Below are 22721 nucleotides of genomic sequence, written 5' to 3'. Positions count from 1 at the left end.
AAGAGAAAGAGAGAAGGGAGGAAGAAACAGAATAAACAGAGTCACCTATTTACAGTTAGTGTCTCCATTCCACTTAGTAATAACTGAAAAAAATTACTTTATAACATACAGAGAAAATCATGCACCACTTAAGTAACACTGTTAAGAAAAAATGAGTTTTACTTGCAGTTAACTGTTTCCCTCCTCTTCCCATTTCCTGAGTATTTTTCTGAACATTAATAACATGAAGTACGGCATATGTTTGGACTTTGTTAAACTTGTAGGGGACTCAAACAAAGTTCAATATTTCCAGATTTTCTTGTTCTGTCCTGTTTCACAAATATAATTGCTTTGTGATCCCACATTTGTCAATTTCCAAGTTAGTGATTTTAGTCTCCAAACATTAGTGATGTGAAGTATGGCATATGTTCAAAAATTCTCTCAAGTCACATCTATTAAACTCCTGGTTATGCCCATGCATCACATAGGACACTGTCCTGTAACGGCATAACAGAATTGTAGATGCAGTCCCCTGATGTTGTACTATGAAACTCAGTAACTCCCACTGCAGGAATGATTAATGCAGTTTCCTATTGATCTGCTACAAACTCAGGAACTCCCACTATAAAATGTAATTCCCTTCCGGGTTAACTCTTAACTCTTGTCTTCCTACTAGTAAAATCATCTTTTACCAATATCTGCTTGTTTTCTATTATACTCACAGAAACCTGTTTATCATAAATGGAAGCTGATATCTTCCTACTAGTAAAATCATGTTTTACCACTATCTGCTTGTTTTCTATTATACTCACAGAAACTAGTTTATCATAAATGGAAGCTGATATAAAAACGTGCATTGTAGATGTAAGTGATTGTTGAGCTGTACTGCAAAATAAGGTGTGCATAAATATGTTTATTATTAATCTTAAATAATGTAGAGCATTACCTACAATGTACATTTATCTCTTCTGTATAAGAATTTGGAGCTTTTCTCCTCGGGCCTCCGCTGTAAATGAACTCACGTCCAATCGGACTATCCCGGTTAACAAATGTAAAATAAAAATAAATAAATAAATAAATAATATACTTTAGAGTCCCCTACAAGTTTGACAAAGTCCAATATTTCCAGATTTTCTTCTATTTCTGTTCATTTCCAGCCTCCAGACCCTTTCTCTGCTTCATCTCCAGTGCATTCTCGATTCTTCTAGTCAACTCCTGTGCTTTTTCCCTCTCTCAAGCATTTTCCATTGAAACAATGGGAAAGGTTTCATTGGCACAGTCTGTCTGTGGTCTTTGTTACCAGAGAAGCAAGAAGCAGAATCTCCTGTTTCACAGCTCACTTTTTGTTGGACAAAATTTTGTATTTCTTCCTTAGCATGTTCTTAATCAAAAAAAGTTTTTGTCCCTCCAGGGAAAAATATTCTGAAGATTGCTGTGTACAGCAGTTTAAATCTCTTGCCTGCTTGTCAACAAACCCTATATAATGAAATAAAATGTTTTCCTCTTCTGCCTGGTGTACAATAAGTAATCATTCTCCACAAACACTCTGCTGTCTCCCAGTTTTAGTACTTTGTCCTTATGCCACACTTTTGTCAGAATCAACTCCTTCTGTTGTTAAGATTGCATGTTTTTTTGTCATAGCCATGTTTGGAGTGTACAAACGATATGCCCTTTCAATTAACAATTCCTGTTGTGGAATACTAGTCCAGTTGCTTATTTGTACTTTCATGAAATTAATACAATCTGTTCCTTCTAGCTTCTCAGGTACAGCAGAAAATCTCAGGTTTTCTCTATGTGCTGTATCCTGTAATTCTATTATCCCAAAGGATACTGTAATACATTTTTTTGGCATTTAATTTCAGACCATGATTTTGACAGAAGTAATGTATTTGAGACAAATGTACTAGCTGGATGGCTAAGGCATTTGTGGATTCAGTGACTAGTACTAGCTTACAGACATCTGCAAACTTAGGCAGCCAGAACCCTTTGGTATTGGCGTTTACTTCAGAAAGGTAGATGCCAATCAGGAGAGGTCCCAGCACAGAACCCTCGGGGACTCCACTGGTGACTGGTGTCTTTGTGGAGGTAACCTCCCTTATTTTGATTATCAAATTATTATTTTTCTCCATAAAATTGGAGTGATAAGGCATGTAAATACTGTTGTTAAAGGCAGAAAAATAGTTATTCTGGTTAAGTAGCTTTCTTAATTAGTTGTTCGAAAACTGTTTGTTTATTGTGTGATGGGCTTACCAACTTGTCTTAACCAAATTAAGTTATTTGTATATATCCATTTTGTTATCCTTAATGTGTAATGACCTTATTTCTTCTTTTTTTCCCTCCGTAAGCTTCATTACATTCCGATCTTGTGCATACTTGGACAAAAAACATACAATCTTTGGAAGGTAAGCAGAGACTTCAGAAAGTTCAATTTGTTCTGCATCAGAACTGTAATGCTTAATGGATATTGACAAGATGAAACTAAAAAACAAAATAAAAAGAAAAATACATCATTTCACCATAATTGTAAAATGACCTCACTAATGCTTTATTTTAATGCTAAATTTGTTTTTGTAATATTTGTTTTCCCCAAATTGATGTAGAGGAAGCATTCATTTTGATATGACTGATTTTCAAGAAAGATTGCTGCTTTCTTCTATGCAGTTGCTGCCTCGTGATAATGACATTCCTCACTTTTCCTTGACTGTCCCAGTAACATAGGATTATAGTGTAGCAGGAGGTGAGATGTAGGGCTTGGGAAAATGGGCATGTAAGCTGGTCCTCAGAAGGACAGTTAGACCCATTAAGTATGCTCTGCTCAAGAGGGGATAGAAACATGTCCTTATAGGTTCATAGGTAGGTACTAGGCTATCGGCCCTGGGGCCTATACAAGCCCAGCCAAAAAGGTACCCTGGCTTTTGCCACCCAAGAAAATTATTTTCCTGTGCCACTGTCGAGCAGAGCCACAGAGATGATCCCCGGGGTGAATTTCCTATTTCCCATCCAATCATCAAGATTTTTCTTGAAGAGTGCTAATGAGGAGCTTTGCTTGATATAGATAGGTAGTTTATTCCAGAGTATGGGAAGTCTCGGGGACAGGAATCTATCCCTCCGGCATGTACCGTTTATTGTGGTGACAAGGTTTAGGTCCCTAGAGTGTGTAGCTCTGAGGGATTGGGATTTCTTTAAGTGGAGCATGTCCAACAGCTCTGGGTTTGACATAGCTTTGTACGTTAGGCAGAGATCACCTCTGAGTAGATGATAGGCAATGTAGTAAAGCTGGAGTTCTTTGAGATGGTCTGCGTAGGGCATCTGTTTGAGGCCAGTAATCCTCTAGTGTAATAGGCCTTGTCATAAGTACATTATTAAAGAGCTTTGTGGTAGTGGTTATTTTTGAGTCGTGTTGAAATATTGCAGCCTTTTAGGACGAATGTATGCATTTTTCATGATACTTTAGCACTTAAAGGTTATACGTGACGGTACACATATATTTCTGAGTAGGTAAGTCAGTGAATGAGTTTAGTATACTATTTTCATGTACAGTCCAGCTGAAGACGCAGTAGAACAAGAAGCATAAATTATATTTTGAATAAAGCAAAACAACATGTGAAAATACCATGGGGTATACAACCATATAATTATTTAAAAATGATAATCTGATTATGATACAAAAACATGTAAAATAATTAGTGAAAAATGAAATCAACATTTGGAGCATGAATTCATGTGATAAACTTATCTCTCTACCTTGAGTCATTGGCTTTTGTCTCCCTGAGAACATTTGTAGTTGTATTAATCTACGATGTTTCATAGCTTATGCCTGGCTATCACAGTATTTGCTGTTCACCTTTGGAGTCAGATGATCCATTTGAGAATATAATTAATATTCACTACTTTAATGAATAAAGCAAGAGCAAAAAATTTTTTTTTTGTTCTTGGTCTTCCTGCTTTGTACTCTGGCTAATATTTTCATATTCACAAGTACAAAATCATAAAGTAACTAGCAAACGTTCACAGCTGGCTGCACTCATCAATTTGAGTGGCATTTTCATTTGGAAACAACAAGCCAGCTGTTTTCTCTGTGGAACAAACTCGTCCAGCACTGAACCTTTATCCTTCTAGGAGAACATCAGGCTGCGACTCCTCCTTGTCTGTGACTTCTTGGCTGTAGGACAGTTTACCAAAACACTGTGGTCTAGTGCCAGTTTAAAACGGAAAAAAAGTTGTTTGAAATGGAATTCACAAAATAGTTATAAAGTATTTTCAAAGTAAGACAAAGCCCTCACATCCCATATACAAGAGTTGTGTACCCTGTAAACACCTCCTAAAACTGTCTGTCTCTGAGGTTGCTGCATCTGCATTGGTGGAAGATGGCTGTCAGCACTGCTTCGAATTACCAAATGGATTCATCCTGAAACTTGCCACAAGCTTAAATTAAATACTTCAAACACAGTACACAGTTAAATTAATATTCTTACAATTTTTGTACATTTCCAGCTATCCTGATTTTTTTTGTCCAAATTTAAGTGCCTGGTAAATAAGTGATTGCTAAACAATCATCATTTTAAAAGACTGATATTTAAGAAATACTTTATCCTTTTAATTATAGATTCTATGCTAAACTTCTTAGTGACAAGTCATTATTAAGTAAGCTTGGGTCTCCTGTGGTAGTATAGAGCACAATGAACTACTTCAGTGTAAGCTCCTTACTTAAAAAAATCATGATATGGCAGGATTCATGCATTTTTAAAGAAGTAATTTTGTTTTGTACCTACAATTGAAAATTTTCAAGCACATTTTCACTGATTTCGAGCTTAATATTTTTGAGGTAACATTGCAATCTCCACAACACCCCCTGGCCCAGCTTATGTGTGTTAACACGGAGGCTCTGTCACCTCATACAAATTTTAACATAGTTTTATCAACCAGAGGAGAAGTTGTGGGTGGTTATTAGTAAAGAACTAAAGTAATTTATTTGGGAGGGGAAGAGAACAAGTATTAACTGTAATAAGTTTATCTTCCCATAGAACAATGTGGCTTTTGATTACTTGATTTGGATGGAAACTTTAGAATTACAAAAATAAGACTCATACATAACACAAGCAGAAGGTTAAACCTCAAACTGGAAAGGGATGAGAAAGAAACGGGGAGAGATTTTGGATGCATAAAATCACAAAGTATTCTAAGAACTAAGCCAGCATGGGGATGGAGAAAGGAGATTTTATCTATCTGTGTTTCTGCAAGTAGGGTTATAGAAAATATACCAGACAAGGTTAACATTTACTGGAATAAATTAGCAAAGGAAGCAAAGTACTGGGAGCATACATATAACTTGTTAGAAAAAGGTACTAGAGTTTGATGGGGCGAAGCAAAAGTTAGGACTACAGGTTAGGGATTGCCTTCCCTGTTTTGGGTTGATGACAAAGTATAGGCAAAGAGAAAGGGAGAAGAGAATACGAGGTGAAAGGCAAGCTTTAAGAGTTTTTATCCGAGTCAAGAACAGAAAATGTTCATGTTATGTTTTCCTTCTCACCTTCATTCTTACTGGATGGGTTCGGAGCTGATTCTCGGCTCTGACTTGGCCAAATACACTAGCATGAAGTCTTTCACCTGGCTCCTGGCTGAATACCTGTCCCATTGCATTGGAGTAATTCCCAGATCTCATTTGCTGCTTGACGAGTTCAGATGCTCTCTCCTTAGCCGTGGCTAAGTGTTTTCAATTTTACTATTGATAGTTGTTTTTTGTCAAAATCTTATTATTTAGAGTTGCTATAGATCCTAGTCTTAGGCAGTTTATCCTCACTTTAGTATTCCGCGTGCGTTTTTATCGCCTGTTGTGGTGGTTCTTTGTTGACCGTCATCTTCTCTACTAGGCCGGTCCTATCCCTGTGAATTTTTTTCGTCAATAGTAGTTTTTGTGTGTATTCCTTTTAGCTCATTTGAGTTAGAGAGCTTATACTAAACCTGTTTAAGTTAGAGGGTTTGTTGTCGTGAGTTTCCTTTTAGCTCAGCTAGGTCCATTTAAGTTAGAGGGCCTAGCACCCGTTTAACTTGGAGGGTAGAGCTATGTTTCCCCTGTAGTAGTTTTTGTTTTTCTGTGTGTTTGTGTTAGGGTGTTTATAGTGTCAGTAATTATTATTACTGGTCAAAATCCTTTGGTGTACAATATGTCTAAAGAGTCCAGAGATAAGGAACCCAAGCCCTCTGGGTTCAGGAAATACCAACAATGCTCGCAGAAAATGTCTAGAACTGATGGGCACAGTGTGTTCGTGTACTGTTAAGGGGTTATTCACCTTCAGGAATCTTGCAGTTTTTGTCACTCCTTCAGGTCTCGAGTGTAACATTTGAGGAAAAACAAATTGATTTTAAGAGGTTTAATAAAGTCTACTTTTGATGAAACTTTACAGTCTACTTCAAAGTCTAAGTCTCCAACTACTAGTGAAAAATCCAAGAGACCTTCCTCTTCATTCTCTTCCTTGGCTCATTCTGAGCCTCCTAAAAAAAATTGCTAAAGTGACTGAAAATCGATGATCTCGGCTCCATTGCCTTCAGAACCGAGGGAGACAGTTGGTGCAGACAAATCAAGTCCATCGTTTCCAAAGACTTCGGAACCAATTTAGACGACTTCTCGGAGCCGGTCCATTGAATTAAAACCTGTGTCTCCGACCTTGAGTTCCTCCGACTTTGAGATCCCCTATTCTTCAAAGGTCTCTATCCCCTACACTCTTATCCAGGTCTTTTAGGAGCTTATCAGATGATGATGTGGACAGGGTGTTGCACAGGCCTTCGAAGTTGCCAATGCTGGCTAAATTGTTTTCAGCTCCGACCCCCACTGGGTTCGGAGCCCCCAAGATGACTACATCCACTATTCCTCCTCCGAGCCAAGCGGGATCTTCAGGGCTGGAATGACAGATACCTCTTGCGGTAGATCCTGCGGTTCCGAGACCCCTTCTGGACTCTTTGGAACAGTTTCCTGTGTCTAAGAGCCGTAGTTCCCTGGTTGGCTGCAGGGGTGGGGGGGCTCTTGGATCCGAATTTCAACAGTTCCGAGTCTGCCCCTCAGTGCGTCTGCGCGTGTGAGCTCTGCTCCTATATTGGCCTCAGAGCCATTCTCCTTGTGGCCGGGGATTTCCTCTGTTTCCAATGAACCGGTAGTGTCCTTGGAGCTGGGGGGGGTGTTGGCCTTCGAGCTGATGAGGAGTGTGATGTCCCCATCTACAGCTCTACTCAAGGATACTGGCATTCTTCCCCTTCAAGCACTGGTGTCTGCTTCGGCACCATCCTAACCACAGGACAGCAGAGACTCAGGCCGCAGGGAACCCCATCAGGCGAGCACCACTCTTCTCTGAGACCTCCCCAGACTACCCATCTGAGGAACCCACTCAGAACAGAGCATGCAAGAGGAAGCATATAGACTCCCCTGATGAGTCCATCACTTCTGACACTGACCTCGAGGAAGTAGAAGGGACCCCACAGTCGTCCTCTGAAGATATCTCTTTCTCAGATATCCTAGAGATCCTAAAACAGAGAGGCGGCTGGAAACCCATTAACCCTTCTGATGAGGAGTCAGTGTACCTGAAGGCCTTCGGATCTCAACCTTCAGTCTCCTGAGTGTCTCCGCCATTTGATGAAATTATGGATTCGGTCAGTCGAAAGGCATGGGAGTCACCAGGCACTATGGTGCCAGTCCCTCGGAGGCCAAATAAGTTTCTTTCAGCCCTGTTGGATAGGGATTTTCTTTCAAAAGGTGTACTTGTAGATGCTATGGTGGTGGCAGCAGCCTTGTCTGTCCATCTGCCAAATAAGGATTCTGAAACAATGGACAGATATGGGAAGTGTGTTTTCTCGTTACAGACTTTCACCCTTAGATAGCTGAACTACCTCACACATTTTACTAGACTTCAAAGAGCTCTCCGGAAGGAGTTAGGAGATACTTTTCAAGGTTCATTAGCTGCGGGGGTCTCAGAAAAAGCATCTTCTCAACTATCCAACTTAAATTCCATAGTCAGCTCCTCCATGAGATTGATCTCCTATGCAGCCGATGGAGCGAGTAGAGCTGCGGGTTCAGGAGTTTTCCTTAGGAGATACTCCTGGATGCGTTTGTGTAACTTTGCGGAACCTTTCATGTCTGCCTTTACCAGTGCCCCTTTTGATGGTTCCTTACTCTTTGGACATAAAGTCAAGGACACATACTCCAGATGCGAGCAGGAAGGAAAAACTCTCTCTGCCATTGGACTACATTTTTCAGTACCTTCAAGATCTTATCCTAAATGTCAGAAGAGTGGAAAATGTGGTTCAAAAGATCCCAGGGAGTTTTTCGTGACACACGAGGTGAACCTTTTCCCAGGGGCAGTGGGGGAGGCAACAATGTCAGATGTCGCCCATGAGACAGAGGGCGGTCCGCAAAACCAGGGAGACTGCGATTCCTTTCGCGGCCAACCCTATCAGCCCTCCTGAAAGGAGGCCTGCCTGCTCTTTTCTGGTGGCAGTCCGGTGGTGACTAACTTTGTACCCAGAAGCCTGGTGAGATATCATAAGAGACAAGTGGGTACAAAGTATAATATCCAGAGGTTACTCCATTCCCTTTGGCCAGCCCATTCCACAGATCAGAAGAATCCCAGATATTCCACCCAGTCAGAGGGAACAAGCAACCATAGAAATTCAAAAGTTGCTAAACAAGGGTTATCCAAGAAGTCCCCGCAGACCAAGTAGGATTCGGAACTTACTCAAGATTCTTTTTAGTACCAAAAAGAACAGGGGACTGGAGACCCATTTTGGATTTCAGAAAGTTAAATGAATCTGTAAAGAAGTCCAAGTTCCGAATGGTGACACTGTAGTCAATTCTTCCCTTTTTAGGGAAAGACGATTGAATGTGCTCAATAGATCTCCAAGATGCGTACTACCATATAAAGATGGACAGAACATCAAAGAGTCATCTACGCTTCTGGCTGGGAGCCAGTCATTACCAGTTTCGAGCTCTGCCCTTTGGTCTCACTACAGCCCCCAGAGTGTTCACCAAATGCATGGCAGTATTAACAGCTCACCTGAGACACCTGAGATTCCAATTGTTTCCATACCTGGACGACTGGCTCCTGTCACCACCAGGCATTTACTTTTACATGGCCTGTGCTCAATTAGGCCTAACAGTGAATTTTTCAATAATCTGCCTTGTTGCCTTGTCAACTTATTGCATTCATAGGCGCAGATCTAGACACTGTTCCCGTGATGGCTCACCTTTTGTCCGACAGAGTTTGTCCTCAGGCAACAAATAGTCGACCTACTTCCCAAGAGCAAGGTAAAAGCGAAAGTAGTTCTAACACTCCTTGGAACCATGGCATCAACCATAACTCTAGTCCCTCTAGCCAGGATGCACATGAGAATCCTTCAGTGGCTTCTGTTTGCTCAGTGATCTCTACAAGAGCTTCCTATGTCCCATCAGATAAGAATAAGAGGTTCATGAAAGGGAGATCTTCTTTGATGGCTTCAGTCCGATCATGTGACCATCAGAAGACCCTTTGTGCCACAACAACCTGTTGCTACTGTGACCATAGACACTTCCCAGATTGGGGGAGTATTATCTGGGAAGAACAGTCCAAGGCACATGGCAAGAACACGAGGCTAAGTTGCACATCAATGTCCTAGAGATGACAGCAGTGCTTCTGGAGTTGCAAGCACTTCAGGACTTGCCAGACAGATCGAGTCTCCAGTCATCCTGCTTATTATGTGTTTGAGATGTGGATACCAAGGAATTCACCTCAAGAGCAAATCTCCATGTTGAGAGCACATAATAGAGGATTATGATCAGACACCCAATTTTAATTCTTTTTAATGCATGGAGCTTTATCTACTCAGTGTGCTATGAGTTACAGAAGGTGATGAAAAAATGTAGGAGAGCAGTATTTTACCAGCTTTGAAAGCTAGTAAAGTACCTAGTGAGTGCTTTCAGACAGAAACATGCCTCTCAACCTTAAGAATGCTGGGCAAATCAAAAATCAACTTGTGGAGAAACGATTCAAAATCCGGGACAGATTTTCAGTGTTGCTGTAATTCACTTAAAGTTAATTGAACCTAAGTTTTTGCATCAACATGCATTTTCTGAAGAATAAGAAGTAGAAAACGAATGTCTGGCACTGACTGACTAATTAGTAGTAATTTACTAGAAAAGTAAACACTTTACAAGAGATAAGGCAAAAATAGGAGATATGATCGCAAGATCAGGGACGTTCTACATAGTCTGGTACAGCAGGTAGGAACAAAGTGCTGCTCTGACACAAAATAAACCCGCTTTTAAAAATTGCTAGACATTTCATTCTGACTCACTTTGTGATGGTAAATGTGACATAGCAGAATTCTAACAGGTTTTTAAGACTGTTACCTTCTTCTGCTGTTCTTTATTGGACAGCTTTGTTGGTTCCTTATGCGAGACCAGATCTCAACACTTAAGGTGTCCTTAACAAGGTTTTGTTAAGCACCTCTAAAAGTTGAGTCTGGGTCTCATTGCTGGGAAGCACTTAAGTTTCTCTTTTCCGAATTTATGAATGTAATCTCAGTGCTTCATGTACTATACACACACACACACACACACACACACATATATATATATATATATATATATATATATATATATATATATATATATATATATATATATATATATGTATGTATTTGTTTAATTACCACAGAATGCTTATCATTGCAAGGAAGATATCAAGAGCACAAAGCATCCTCATGGGTGCCTGAATGGCAGGGTCTATATTAGGTGATAGAAACTGTAGGTAATCGAATATCTACAGATCGACACCTAAACAACGAAAGCTGTAAACATCAAACGGCCACTTCTGAGAATTCTTTCATAGGTAAAGAATTCACTTGGCTGTTATCGGGAATCTGCCCTTTCTTCTACTGTAGAGCAATCTCAGAGTTGGCATATTTAGTTATCAGGGCTGTGGGGGGCACAACCCCCCACTTGATTAGGGTTTGAATCCCCCCCCATCCAGGTGAATTCTTTCCCTATGAAAGAATTTGTGGAAGTGGCTGTTCGATGTTTACAGCTTTCGCTGTTTAGGTGTCGAGCTTTAGTTATTCGATTACCTAAAGCTTCAACTATATAATATAGACCCAAATGGCAGTCCATCCAGACAGCAATTTAGCAGCTCTGTGTGGAATTTCCAGTGCAGAGGGATGAAGGGGCACTCCTCATTCGAGGGCGAGGTTTGATGGTCCCAAGCATGGGTGCAGGAATAACTTAGCTTAAGTCCAAATATTTTCAGCACTTAATATTACAATTATACTTCCTTTTTGTCCTCATTTTTAAAAACACTTTTTTGTTCCTCCCTCTCCTGTCTGCTAGTTTAACTCTGTGTATTTTTGACAAATACTGTGTTGTGCTTTGCACCCTTAGAATAAAGCAGAATGTAACAGCACTAAGTACACTCTATGGAAGTAAAGAACCTAGTGTGCCATAATATCTATTATATGATTGCATGCCCCCCTGCCCTCCAGAACACTGTCTCCTCAAGATAAATATGTAAGGTGGACAGCCCTTCTGTATGCCTTGTCTCTTACATTTCTTCCTCTGTCCCTGAGAGATGCAATCATATCAGTAACAGAGTGCATAATAGATTAGTCTGTATCCACAATTTCACTGTTATTGGATGGTACGTGATAATTAAAGGCAGTGTGTAATGTCTTGACTGCTTTCATCAGTGTATACTGTGTGTTGTAATGTGCCTCTTGTCTTGGGCAGTGGCTGAAAAGGGACTTGTACTAATCCACTCACTCAATTAACAAACATAAATGTATACATTAATGTTCACAAAATCAGTTTTGCTTCAGTTTTTGATGTTTCGGTGCTGTGGCAGATGACTGTTAAGATTAACACATGACAGTTATCATGAACTGTTTGTATACCTTCTGACTGACCTATTCTTTGGCTGCTGCTGCTGCCTGAGTGGTGTAACCTGGATGATTTCCTTATGAATAACAGCAAGTATTGAAATAATCTTTGGCCCAATATGAAATTCCATTTTCTGAAATTTATTAGCATATATTTGACAGCTGTTTTTACTTTTGTGTTTTGTTTCATGTCCTACTTTTGGATGTATTGCAGCATAATGACATAATGGGGCATTGCTGCTTGTGTAGATTGCTGTTAATGTTGGTGAATGCTTCAGAAGTCTTATATCCATAGCATTCATTGTTGTATTATGAGTTTGACTGACTTATTATAAATTGATGATCCATTGTCTGTTTTCATCAGATTCGACTATGAGTTGTCAGTTCCAACTGGATCTGACCTCTGCACTGATTTTGAGGTTTGGTTCCAGGGCTCTGACTGTTCCCCTACCCACAATTCCCTGACTTCCATGCTGAAGTGATTGGTCATGCTTCGGAGGGCTCCAGTTAATTTTATCATTTGTGCTACCTTTGTTTACTCTTCCCGTGTTGAGAGAGCTTTACTCTTTCTATTCTACTGCAGGTATCTTGTTATAAGAGTTATTAGCTGGTTTCATTGTATTTTTGTAGTTGCCATAGGTTTTTACTGTAGATATTTAGGATTGTTAGTATAGTAGTTGCTTAGGATTTTTTTTTTCTAAATATTTTCCAGTGCTTCATAGTAGCATTAAGAATTTTGGCTTTATTAGAGTGTAGTAGTTAGTGTGTAGGTAAGTTAGGTAGTTGCTTTTTGTATGTCTGTCTGATAGTAACATTTTTAAAAAGTGCACAGAGTGTGAGCATAAGCTGCCCCCAAGATCCCCACTTCCTTTGCATTTATTGTTTAGGTGCTGCACGTTTAGATACTTCTTGTCAGGCCTGTGCATCTTTTAGTACTAGAGTCTTACAAACTGGAAGTGCAAAGCATATTGCCAAGGGACTTCTTCCTCCCCAGACAGGGGTTGCCATCCCTACATCCTCATTGTCTGTTGCTTTTACCAAACGTAAGGACAAGAGATCTAGGGAGAAAGTGGACATGGAGAAATGCTAGGATAAATCTAAGGACAAGTCTAAGGAAAAGGGGGACTCCGGGAAGGCCAGTAAGAGGTCTCCAGGTCCTTCCATGTCTTCAAAATCTTATCCTAAAGTACCGAGGCTATCGGAGCCGATAGTCACTCTGAGCTGTACCTCTCCAACTCGGGCCCAGTTCTCACCAGAACCAGTCAGCTCCAGACTTAATTCTTCAATACTTCAGGAGAAATGCTACACCAGACCACCTTCAGTGATGGTGGTGCCCCAGTCTTCAAGGAGTTTGACTTAACAGTACGTCGACAGAATGATGAGAACATTGCTCAGGATGCAGACACAGCTTGGGGTTCTCTTGGTACTGTCCTGTGTGAACTTTCCAAGCACTGGTCCCTGTTTGCCCATTTACGCCAACAGCTTCTGGCCTGATATGCCCTGGATAACTTTTGTAAGAGCCAGTAGTTCAGTTAACTTCTCTGACTAGATCCCTTCTTTCAGTCTGACGTGTTTTATCTGGAAGAATCTTGGAGCTGAAACTTTGATGTCAAGGCATATAGGAGGGTTCAACCTCAAAACTGTCTGAACTTTCCTGTAACACTTTGGTGCTAGATAGCTCAGTGCCATGATCAGCCTCGGGGTTAAGACCCATCTGTCTTTGGAAAACTATGGAGCCTGGTGGCTTCTTCAGCCTTCAGGCTTTCTGTTGCTTACTGTCGATGCAGAGGGAAAAGGTGCTGTATTCAAGGTCAGTGCCTTCTGAACCCCAGCTTGGGTTAGCTTCTGTTTTTCATCCTTCTGTCATACAGGGACAGTCAGTCCCATAGGCTTCCCAGGTTTCCTGTTATGTTAGCTCCCAGTCTGATTCCTAACCTTCTGACATTTCCCCTCGGTAGTTCATAGGAAACAGACATGCAAACAGAAGCACTTGAACTCTTCACCTGAGCTTGCCACCAAAGACACGAACTTAGGTGAGGATGAAGGGCTCCAATTTCCTCCTCTGAGGATGTCACATTTGGTGAGATTCTGGAATTGATGAAATGGAGAAGGTGGATGGTCCAAGGTTAGTCCTTTTTCTGACGAGTCTATGTTCTTGGAAGCCTTTGGGTCCAGCTCATCTTCCTCCTGGGTGATACTGCACATTGATCTACTTATTGATTTGATGGCTCAGTAGGCATGGAAGGACCCTGACATGTTGGAGCCTACCTCCAAAAGGCCAGACAAAATTTTTTCCAACCCTGCAAGCAAGAAACATTAGAGCAAGGGTCCTCTGGTAGATGTGATTGTTGTAGCAGTGGCCTCAAAAAAAGAATTATCTGAAGAGAGTTCCTCAGTCCATTCTCCTAATAGAGAGTCTAGGGCAATGGACTTATGCTTCAAAGACCTTTGCTAACAGGGCACTAAATTATATAACTCATGTCACCAGATTTCAGAGAGACTTGATGAAGGAAATTTCCAAGTCTCTCGGGGGTATTACAAGCAGATTTCCAGACAGTGGTTTGCTATCTGTCCACCCTCCAAACTTCATCCATTGCAGCCATGCGACTGCTCTTGAAAACAGCTGATAGAACAGCTACAGTGGCAGAGCACTGTATTTCCATTTGATGGCATGCCTGAATGCACCTTTGTGATTTTGCAGAAACCTGCAGGACATCCTTCATTAACGTCCCCTTTTGGGTCTACTTTGTTGCAATCAGAAGTTAAAGAAGCTATTAGAATTCAGCAGGATAGTAAGACTCTCTTTGCAGTTAGCATCCGATTCTCTTCACCCCAGTGATCCTACTGTAGGAATCAGTGAGCTGGAATAAGGATGTGGTTTAGGAAATCACAGAGCCCTTACCAGGAGACTCATGGAGGTAGACCCCATTATGGCAGAGGAGGAGGCAAAAGTAATGGTTGTAGCACCAGGGGCACTGATGGACTGCAGAATCAAGGCTTTTATGAACCATTCTGTGAAATGCCTTCTCAGTGTCCCTGAAGGATTGCCTGACTGCTGCACTCTGGAGGCAGTCTGGGAGCACTTATCTTTGCACCCACAAGCCTGGCAAAACATAACTACAAATGTATTGGTGCTAAACATGGTCTCCCAAAGTTATTCTGCATCATTTTCCCTTTCCCTGTCAAGTAGAAAAGAGTTCCCAACATCCCACCCAGTCAACGTGAACTTGCAGCAGCAGAGATTTCCAAGCTTGCTAGAAAGAGTCATCCAGTCAGTACCCACAGACAAGGTAGAATGCAGAGTCTACTCACATATTTTTCTTTTTTTAGTACCCAAGAAACAAGGATCTTTAAACCCATTCTAGACCTGAGTCATTTGAATCAGTAGGTCAAGCAGACAAAATTCTGAATGGTCGCACTGCAGTCCATTTTGCCTCTACTGAGAAAGGATGACTGGATGTGCTCAGTAGACCTTAAGGACACATGCTGTCATGTGAAGATAGAGAAGCATTCTTGGATGTTTCTCTGCTTCCAGCAGGAATCCAGTCATTATCAGTTCAGAGCTCTGCCCTTTGGACTAACCACAGCCCACTGGGTGTTCATCAAAGTCTTGGCAGTGGTAGCAGCACAGCTGCACCTCCTAGGGATCCATGGTTTCCCGTACCTCAATGATTGGCTCTTCAGAGCTACAACTGACAGTCTCTTATCACACCACAGGGATCTGTTGCTGCAACTATTGCAAGAGGCAGCTTGCACCTTCTTAAACGATAGAATTTATTCAGTGCCACCTGGAGACAACCTTGCAAATTGCCTGACTAACAATGTCCAAAGTTCTTTCTTTTCATCTCACCAACACACAAGTTCTTCAACACCACTTTCCTCCAGCTAGGTTGATCTTATGCCTATTGGGTCTTATAGCACCCACAGTACTCATGATCCTGCTTGCCAGATATTTTATGAGAGTTCTTCAATGGTCTTTAGTGATACAGTGGTTTCAGAGAGCCCATCCACTCCATGCCAAACTCAGATCTGCATACAGCACATTTCTTGGTGGGTAGGCTCTCCTTTGGTGATGAACGGATGGCTGTTCTGACCAAGTTCCCATGTGGCAGTTATGACAACAGACATTTCCCTTCTGGGGGGTGGGGGCATTTCAAACATAAGGTAGTTCAGGGCACATGGTCACATACAGAGGTCAATCTTCACATCAGTGTTCTAAGATGAGGGCACTCCTAGTATTGAGGGCTTTTCAAGACAGCCTCTCCAGAGGTGTGATTCAGATACAAACAGATAACATGTTGGTAGTCTGGTATATCAGCAAACAGTGAGGAACCCATTCATACCCATTTGCTGCAAAACCACGAGAGTCTGGCAGTGGACAATATCATCACACAACTTTATTATAGCAACGCATATCTCGTGGTCATCCAGTGTTCTAGTAGACAAACTGAGCAGGTCTGTGCTAGTGCCACACAAGTGGTCCCTCAATCCAACAGTGACAAATGTCATTGGGGCCAGCCTTGCTGTGATCTTTTTGCATCTCATCTAAATCACAAGGGCAGCATTTACTTTGCCCTGATCCCTCCACAGGGACAGTCACCAAGGGATGCTTTGGGGTCCACAAGTGGCCCCCGGCTCTCCTTTACAGTTTTTCCCCATTGCTTCAAATGAGCAGATTTATACAGAAAGCAAGAATGTGCAAGGCCAAGGTCATCCTCATTGCCCATTTCTGGTCTCAGCAGACATGGTTTCCATTCCTGTGGTCTCTTCTAGTACATCCTCCATGGAAACTGGATCATTTTCCAAATTTCTTGTCTCACCCATCCAGACCAACTCCCCCAGTTCAAAAATCCATGAAATTAACCACTTTGTTCATTCAGCTCTAACATTAGCTAGAGATGGCAAGCATTCTTTGTTGGTTGGTCAGATCTTATCAGCCTCTCAAAAACATGCCACCACCAAGAAGGTTTACTGCACCAAATGGAAAATATCAGACAGAGAGTAGTAATTTCAGTGGCACATCCTGTGGTTTCCTAAGTTTTCAGTACTTTAGTTTATTGGTGGAGCAGGACACATTGTTGTCATTTAAGTGGAACATCCTGCTGTTCCCTAAACTTTCAGTACACTACTGTCATTTTGGTGGCATATCCTAAAGATCCTTGACTCTAAATTCTGAGAGTCATTGGTGAGATGTCTCTTGCTGTTGTTTTAACACAAGTATTTGATAGCTGACATGTATTTGACAACATTCTTTTTTAAAACAGCATAACCTGCTTATTTGTATTTCACTAGATCATTACTTCCTTGGAATTCAGAGAATTCCTTTCTTTCTGCTCTTAATTACCCAACACAGGTTAGTTGATTAGCATGACTAAAAAAAATTCTGATTTAGATGCATGGTAAGGCTGCACTGAGGAAAAACCATATTAACAGCTCATTACGATGTTTGTGAATTGAACATTGCACACTCAGACCTGACCGCAGTAGTGTTGTCCCTAGCAGCTCATGCATCATGTTAGCAGAGACATCTCTACACGTGCAAAAAAATGCACACACATGCCCATCTACAGGCAACTTCCCTGTGCACTCACACTCATAAAAACACTCACACATACACATGCAGCAACATACACACAAACTCACTGGACCTGTGATTCTCTGTCTAACATATTGCAGTAACCTAGACACATACGTGCCCATATCCAGTTGTGGCACCCCCTACCTGCAGACACACAGATACATACATATTCATTCAGCCTCATTCATGCCCTACAGACATGCACACATGTCCGTTTGCATGCATACACTTACCGAAAGCCTTGCTGGACATTTAAGTGCACCACTAATACTCAAATGGGAGAGGATATGTGTCTGCTACCTTTTCATGGAATTCAGTTTTCCTCTTAGAGTAAAGTTTTACTCAGCTGAGGGATTTGGGGGCTACGGGCATTTCAGGCTAGAACTTGTGGCCAGTTAGCATTAGCCACTTACCTGGAATGTTGCATTAGCATGCGATTCCCCTGGGAGCCCACTCCCACAGTAAAGCCCCCATGAGGGGAAAACCTCGGAGGCAGAGCAATCTTAAGAACTAGACATGCTTACTATGATAGAGATACAGAAACATTGAGATTTCTTCCATATTGTGGTATGCCTTTCTGAATCCAAGAGCTTGTATATTAAGTAATTAAGTTTTAACTTTTATATTTTGTTTTCATTTTTTCATTTGTTCCTCTTGTAGTTTTTATGTATTTCAGTTTTATTTTTTTCAATTCAGTAACTTCTAATGACTGCATTATGTTGAGATACAAGCATGCTAATAAAAATATGTATGTTAAAATGAAATTTGTATAAGAAACTTCTCAGTGTGGAAGATTTTCAATCCATGTATATCTAGTTAATCACTGTATATTAATCAGATCAAATAATGGAAGTAGAAGTAGCGAACTTAAATGCGTCCTAAGTCAAAAAAAAAAATCATAAAAATATATAATTTGAAATATTTTACAGAATTACTAAGTATTCAAAAGTACTCCAAGCAGGGTAGGCAGTCTGTTTCCAGTTGAAAAGTCTGTGTACTTAATAAAGGATTTTCGACTGGAAACATGACTGCCTGCCCTGCTTGGATTACTTTCTAATACTTAGTAATTCTGTATAATATTTCAAATTATATACTTTTTAAATTTTTTTTTTTTTTTTTTTTTTTTTTTTTATTATTACTTAGGACGAGTTTAAGTTTGCTACCTCTACTACCATTATCTGAACTGATTAATGTACAGTGATTAACTAGATATATATGGATTGAAAATCTTCCACACAGACAAGTTTCTTACACTGTTTTGTTTCTGGACCCACTATACTTGTTTAGTGGGTTGTTTGAGACTTCGGGGATACCACGGAGATTACTTGTATTTTAAAATGAAATTTGAATTCTGTGTAGGCAGCTGGATGGCAGGTTTGATATATTTTGAAACTACATTTGCAGTTCTTTTAATGCTTTCTCCATTCTAACATGTCAGACCCTCATGCGCTGTCCGATAGATGAATTCCTTTAAGAGAATTTTGGCAGTGCTTCACATGCCTTCTTAATATTTTGTTTTTCCTCTGTGCTCTAAATTTTTCTATGTATTAGTGGTGCCAGAGGATGGGCCCAAATTAATCTCTCTTCATAAAAAATAAGGCTGAAAAATAATGATTAACTTTCAGAAATAGGTTTAATAGTAGCGCCGTCCTTTGAATTTGTTGGATGTAAAGAAAGATTATTTTTAAGGGGACGGAGCCTAGATGGCCAACTGAGAGCAGTGAATTTTGAGAGCTCCATAAACTAGCATAATAATATAGGAAAATTCTATTATTTTCAAGTTTAAAGCATCAGAAATCTATAGATAAACTACTAAACTACATAAATATCAGTTTTGTTGGAGATGTACAAAATTTTTCCTGTCAAGTAACTTGGAGATATATTGAGTCACTGAATATGAACAACTCAAGGAATTCTCATCCAGATGCTGCTTTGAAGAAAAAAAAACTGCAATTGATGACGTCTACCTTACAGGAACTATCTTTGAAGATGGATGGCTTTAAAAATCACTTGGAAACCCTCAAATTAAATTCTTAAAAACAGACTGATACTTTTAAGGAACTATTACAGCAACACCATACAAAAATAACAAATGTAGAGACTTCTCTAAATGACATTGAAGGGAGAGTCAAAGAGAAAGAATTCCAATAAGTATTTCTGCTTAAACAGAATACATGGCTGCTTAACAAAATAGATGACTTAGAAAACAGGGAAAGGAGGAACAACATAAGGATCTTTGGTTTGCCTGAAAACACTGAAGTAGAAGACATTCTTTCATTCTTAACCTGGATTCCTAAATTTTTAGACTTGAAAGAGGGACTTTCATTTGGAATTGAAAGGGCGCATAGAACACTGAGGAAACCTGCTTCTAACTCAACAAATACTCCATCTAGCTCTATAGTTATAAAATTTATTTCATTTCTGGAGAAGGAACTAATATTAAAATCTGCTTGGAGAAAATCACCCTTAAAGCCTAATAAGGTTTGACAGTAATTATTCTTCCAGAGTGCTAGAACATAGGAAAAAAGTCTGGCCAATAATAAAATTGTTGAAACAAAACAACATCAAAGCACAGCTGGCCTTTCCAGCCAAGATAAAAATATTTTTTTGCCAATGAGATGAGAACCTTTAATGACTTAGAAGAAGCTACTATATTCATCAAAAACAACAACACAGTGTCTATCCCAGAAGAAATGGAATGGATGGCTCCTACTCTTAAAAGAATAAACAAAACAAATCCTTAGACTGATGCCAGAAAGAAGAAACAAAAAACTGATTCCGAGATAGCTGTCCCAAAAAAATAACTCTTACAACTGCATCTCTCAAAGTATCAACTGATATGGTACATCACCTGTCATCTGTTTTTATTTAAAAAAAAAAAAGAGGGTTTCTTAAACAACTGCAAAACAGTAATGATTTATTCAGAATGTTTCAGAGAGTCCAATAATTCTTCACAAACAAAGGTAGGTCAAGATGGGTTACTGTATAGATTATATATAAGCCAAAGCAACATATAATAAAAACATAGAAGTTTCTATTCCCGTACTTGAACTCAGTGAATACTTATTTTGTTAATTTTTCATTGATTTTACTTATAATTTAAGTAATTAATTAACTATTTCAACAAGGTACCATTCATCAGAGTTCAGACTTAAATGTAACAAATTGACATCATATGTACTAGCAGTAACAGTAGAGTGTTTTGAAAAAAAATGCTGTCATGGAGACTAATGCCTTCTTCAGTTAAAGTATAATTTAGAAATGTCATGTATATCCTGGTTAAAGAATAGTAGCAAGCTCTTAGTACAAATGTTATCATTATTCTGTCTAAATATAATTAATATCAATCATGGCAGGTATCACAGCTACAAGTGCTGATTGATCAATCCTGATATGGTGTGCGTGGATGCAGCAGTGTCTGGCAGCTAGTACAAATGTCATCATCATTCTGTCTAAACATAGCTAATATCAATCATGGAAGGTATCATAGCTTTGAGTGATGTTTGATTAAGCCTTACATGGTGTGTGTGGATGCAGCTGTGTCTGGCAGCTGTTGTATGTTGCTGTTTTCATCTCCAGGAAGCTGTGGGTTGCAGCTTGTGATCAAGGTTTACTGTTGCTTGTGTATTAGGAAGAGACATTTGGTGTGTTAGCCCAGATCCAGGGGAAGGGTGTGGATAAAACTGTGATTTGGGATATTTTGGCAGACAATAGTTTAGTTTGTTTATACATCTGCTAAGTGAGAGGTGGGAAGGCTGGAAGAATGTGTTATCTCTTGTGGCGGCTTGTTGGGAGGTTTTTTTTTTGGATCTGTTTGCTCTCTGTTCTTTTCCTGGCTGCTGCCTCGCTGAAAGGGAGGGAATTTAGGCTTGAAGTTGCAGTGAAGTGAAGCTTTGCTTCAGGTTCATTGTGAGCCTCTGGTATGCAGTGCACAGACACACTAACAGAAACAGACGCTCCCAGGTTGCTATGGTAATTGAGACAGAGTGACGATAATGCTTAATGGCTCTGAGGAGCCTCCAAGATGATTCTCGGCAATGAAGTTTTTGGTTTAAAAAATATATAATAAAGGGGCTGTTCTAAACCACATGTACACATATTGATGGTCTCCCAACACTTTGTTTAGCTCATTAAGTTGATTTTTGATTAAAAAAAATATATACTATGCGCAATTTTATATTTAAAATATATTTTGGTCCAAACACATTAAGGACTTGCACAAGAGTGGAAGTCTGAGTTATTGTGAAACACTAAGAGAACTTGGTCTTGTGCAGTACCCTTTGCAGTGGTTTGGGAGGTGAGCTTGCTTGGACGTGTTGGGCATATGGCGATAGCTGATTCTAGGGGTGTTTGGGGTTGCCAGGAAGTGCTAGAGAGTCATCAGATTTCCTTTGTGGAAATATCTGTGGGAATGAAAGGTGTGTTGAATGGTTCACTGGCAGAGTGGCCACTGAATCGAACAGGCTGGTAAAATGGAACAGGACAAATATTGGTTTGGATATTTTAAGAACAGCCTGGAAACGCACCAAATGAATTAGTGAATGGTATTCTGGCAAAACTGGATGGGCATTGTTGCCAGTGCTTGAAGTACTGATATGTGTGTATGTAAGGATGGAAGTATACTTGTAACAAATAAGAAACTAGAAGGGTCTCATAATTTAAAGTCTATGGACTGTATAAACATGCTTGGAAGGAGCTGATAATAAGAATAAGCATTACAGCTTGTGGTCTTTCAAATAACGGTTAAAAAAAAGCACACACAATAGCTATGTAATGTATGATTTTAACAAATCTAGACATAAAATATATAATTGTCATATAAGATGAAGCAATCTGCTGATTTTAGATATTAAAGATAGGATTTAATAATATAGGCTTGTATATAACAACACTACTGTCATAACTTGTCATAAATGACATACACTACATTGAATATCATGATGATTTTCTTATATACGTAAATATGCATAACAAGTCATGTAATTGCTTTAACTTGAATTGTAGTTTTTAGAACCCATCTTGACCATATATAATACTTAAGCGGTTACCAAGGTAAATAATGTTTTATACACGACATCAAACTGACAAAGTTGTTCAAGAGAAATAATAGAAGCCTGAACTTGAAATGTCACAGAATGAAACAATCATATTCTGAACAAATAGTATTAAATTGACAATAGACACTCAGTTTAATAACATGGGCTTGTGTATGAACACTACTGTTTTAACTTGTTATAAATGACATACACTACAGTGAACATCAAGGGGAAGC

General features: G+C 39.8%; 1 protein-coding gene across 1 annotated transcript in view; it reads left to right on the top strand.

Moving 5' to 3' along the window:
• The window catches only part of PPIL2 (peptidylprolyl isomerase like 2), a gene marked incomplete in the record, with an annotated part of 2081325 nt that overhangs the window by 1729065 nt on the left and 329539 nt on the right, over window positions 1–22721 (top strand). Inside the window, 1 exon segment of the mRNA XM_044068775.1 lies at window positions 2325–2381. Coding sequence (XP_043924710.1) covers window positions 2325–2381 — 57 coding nt within the window.

Source organism: Protopterus annectens, chromosome 4.part0 (assembly GCF_019279795.1).
Source record: "Protopterus annectens isolate FY-2018-M chromosome 4.part0, PAN1.0, whole genome shotgun sequence".
Lineage (NCBI taxonomy): Eukaryota > Metazoa > Chordata > Ceratodontiformes > Protopteridae > Protopterus > Protopterus annectens.
Note: the sequence above shows the minus strand (reverse complement) of the source record. Positions and strands in the feature narration are given on the sequence as shown.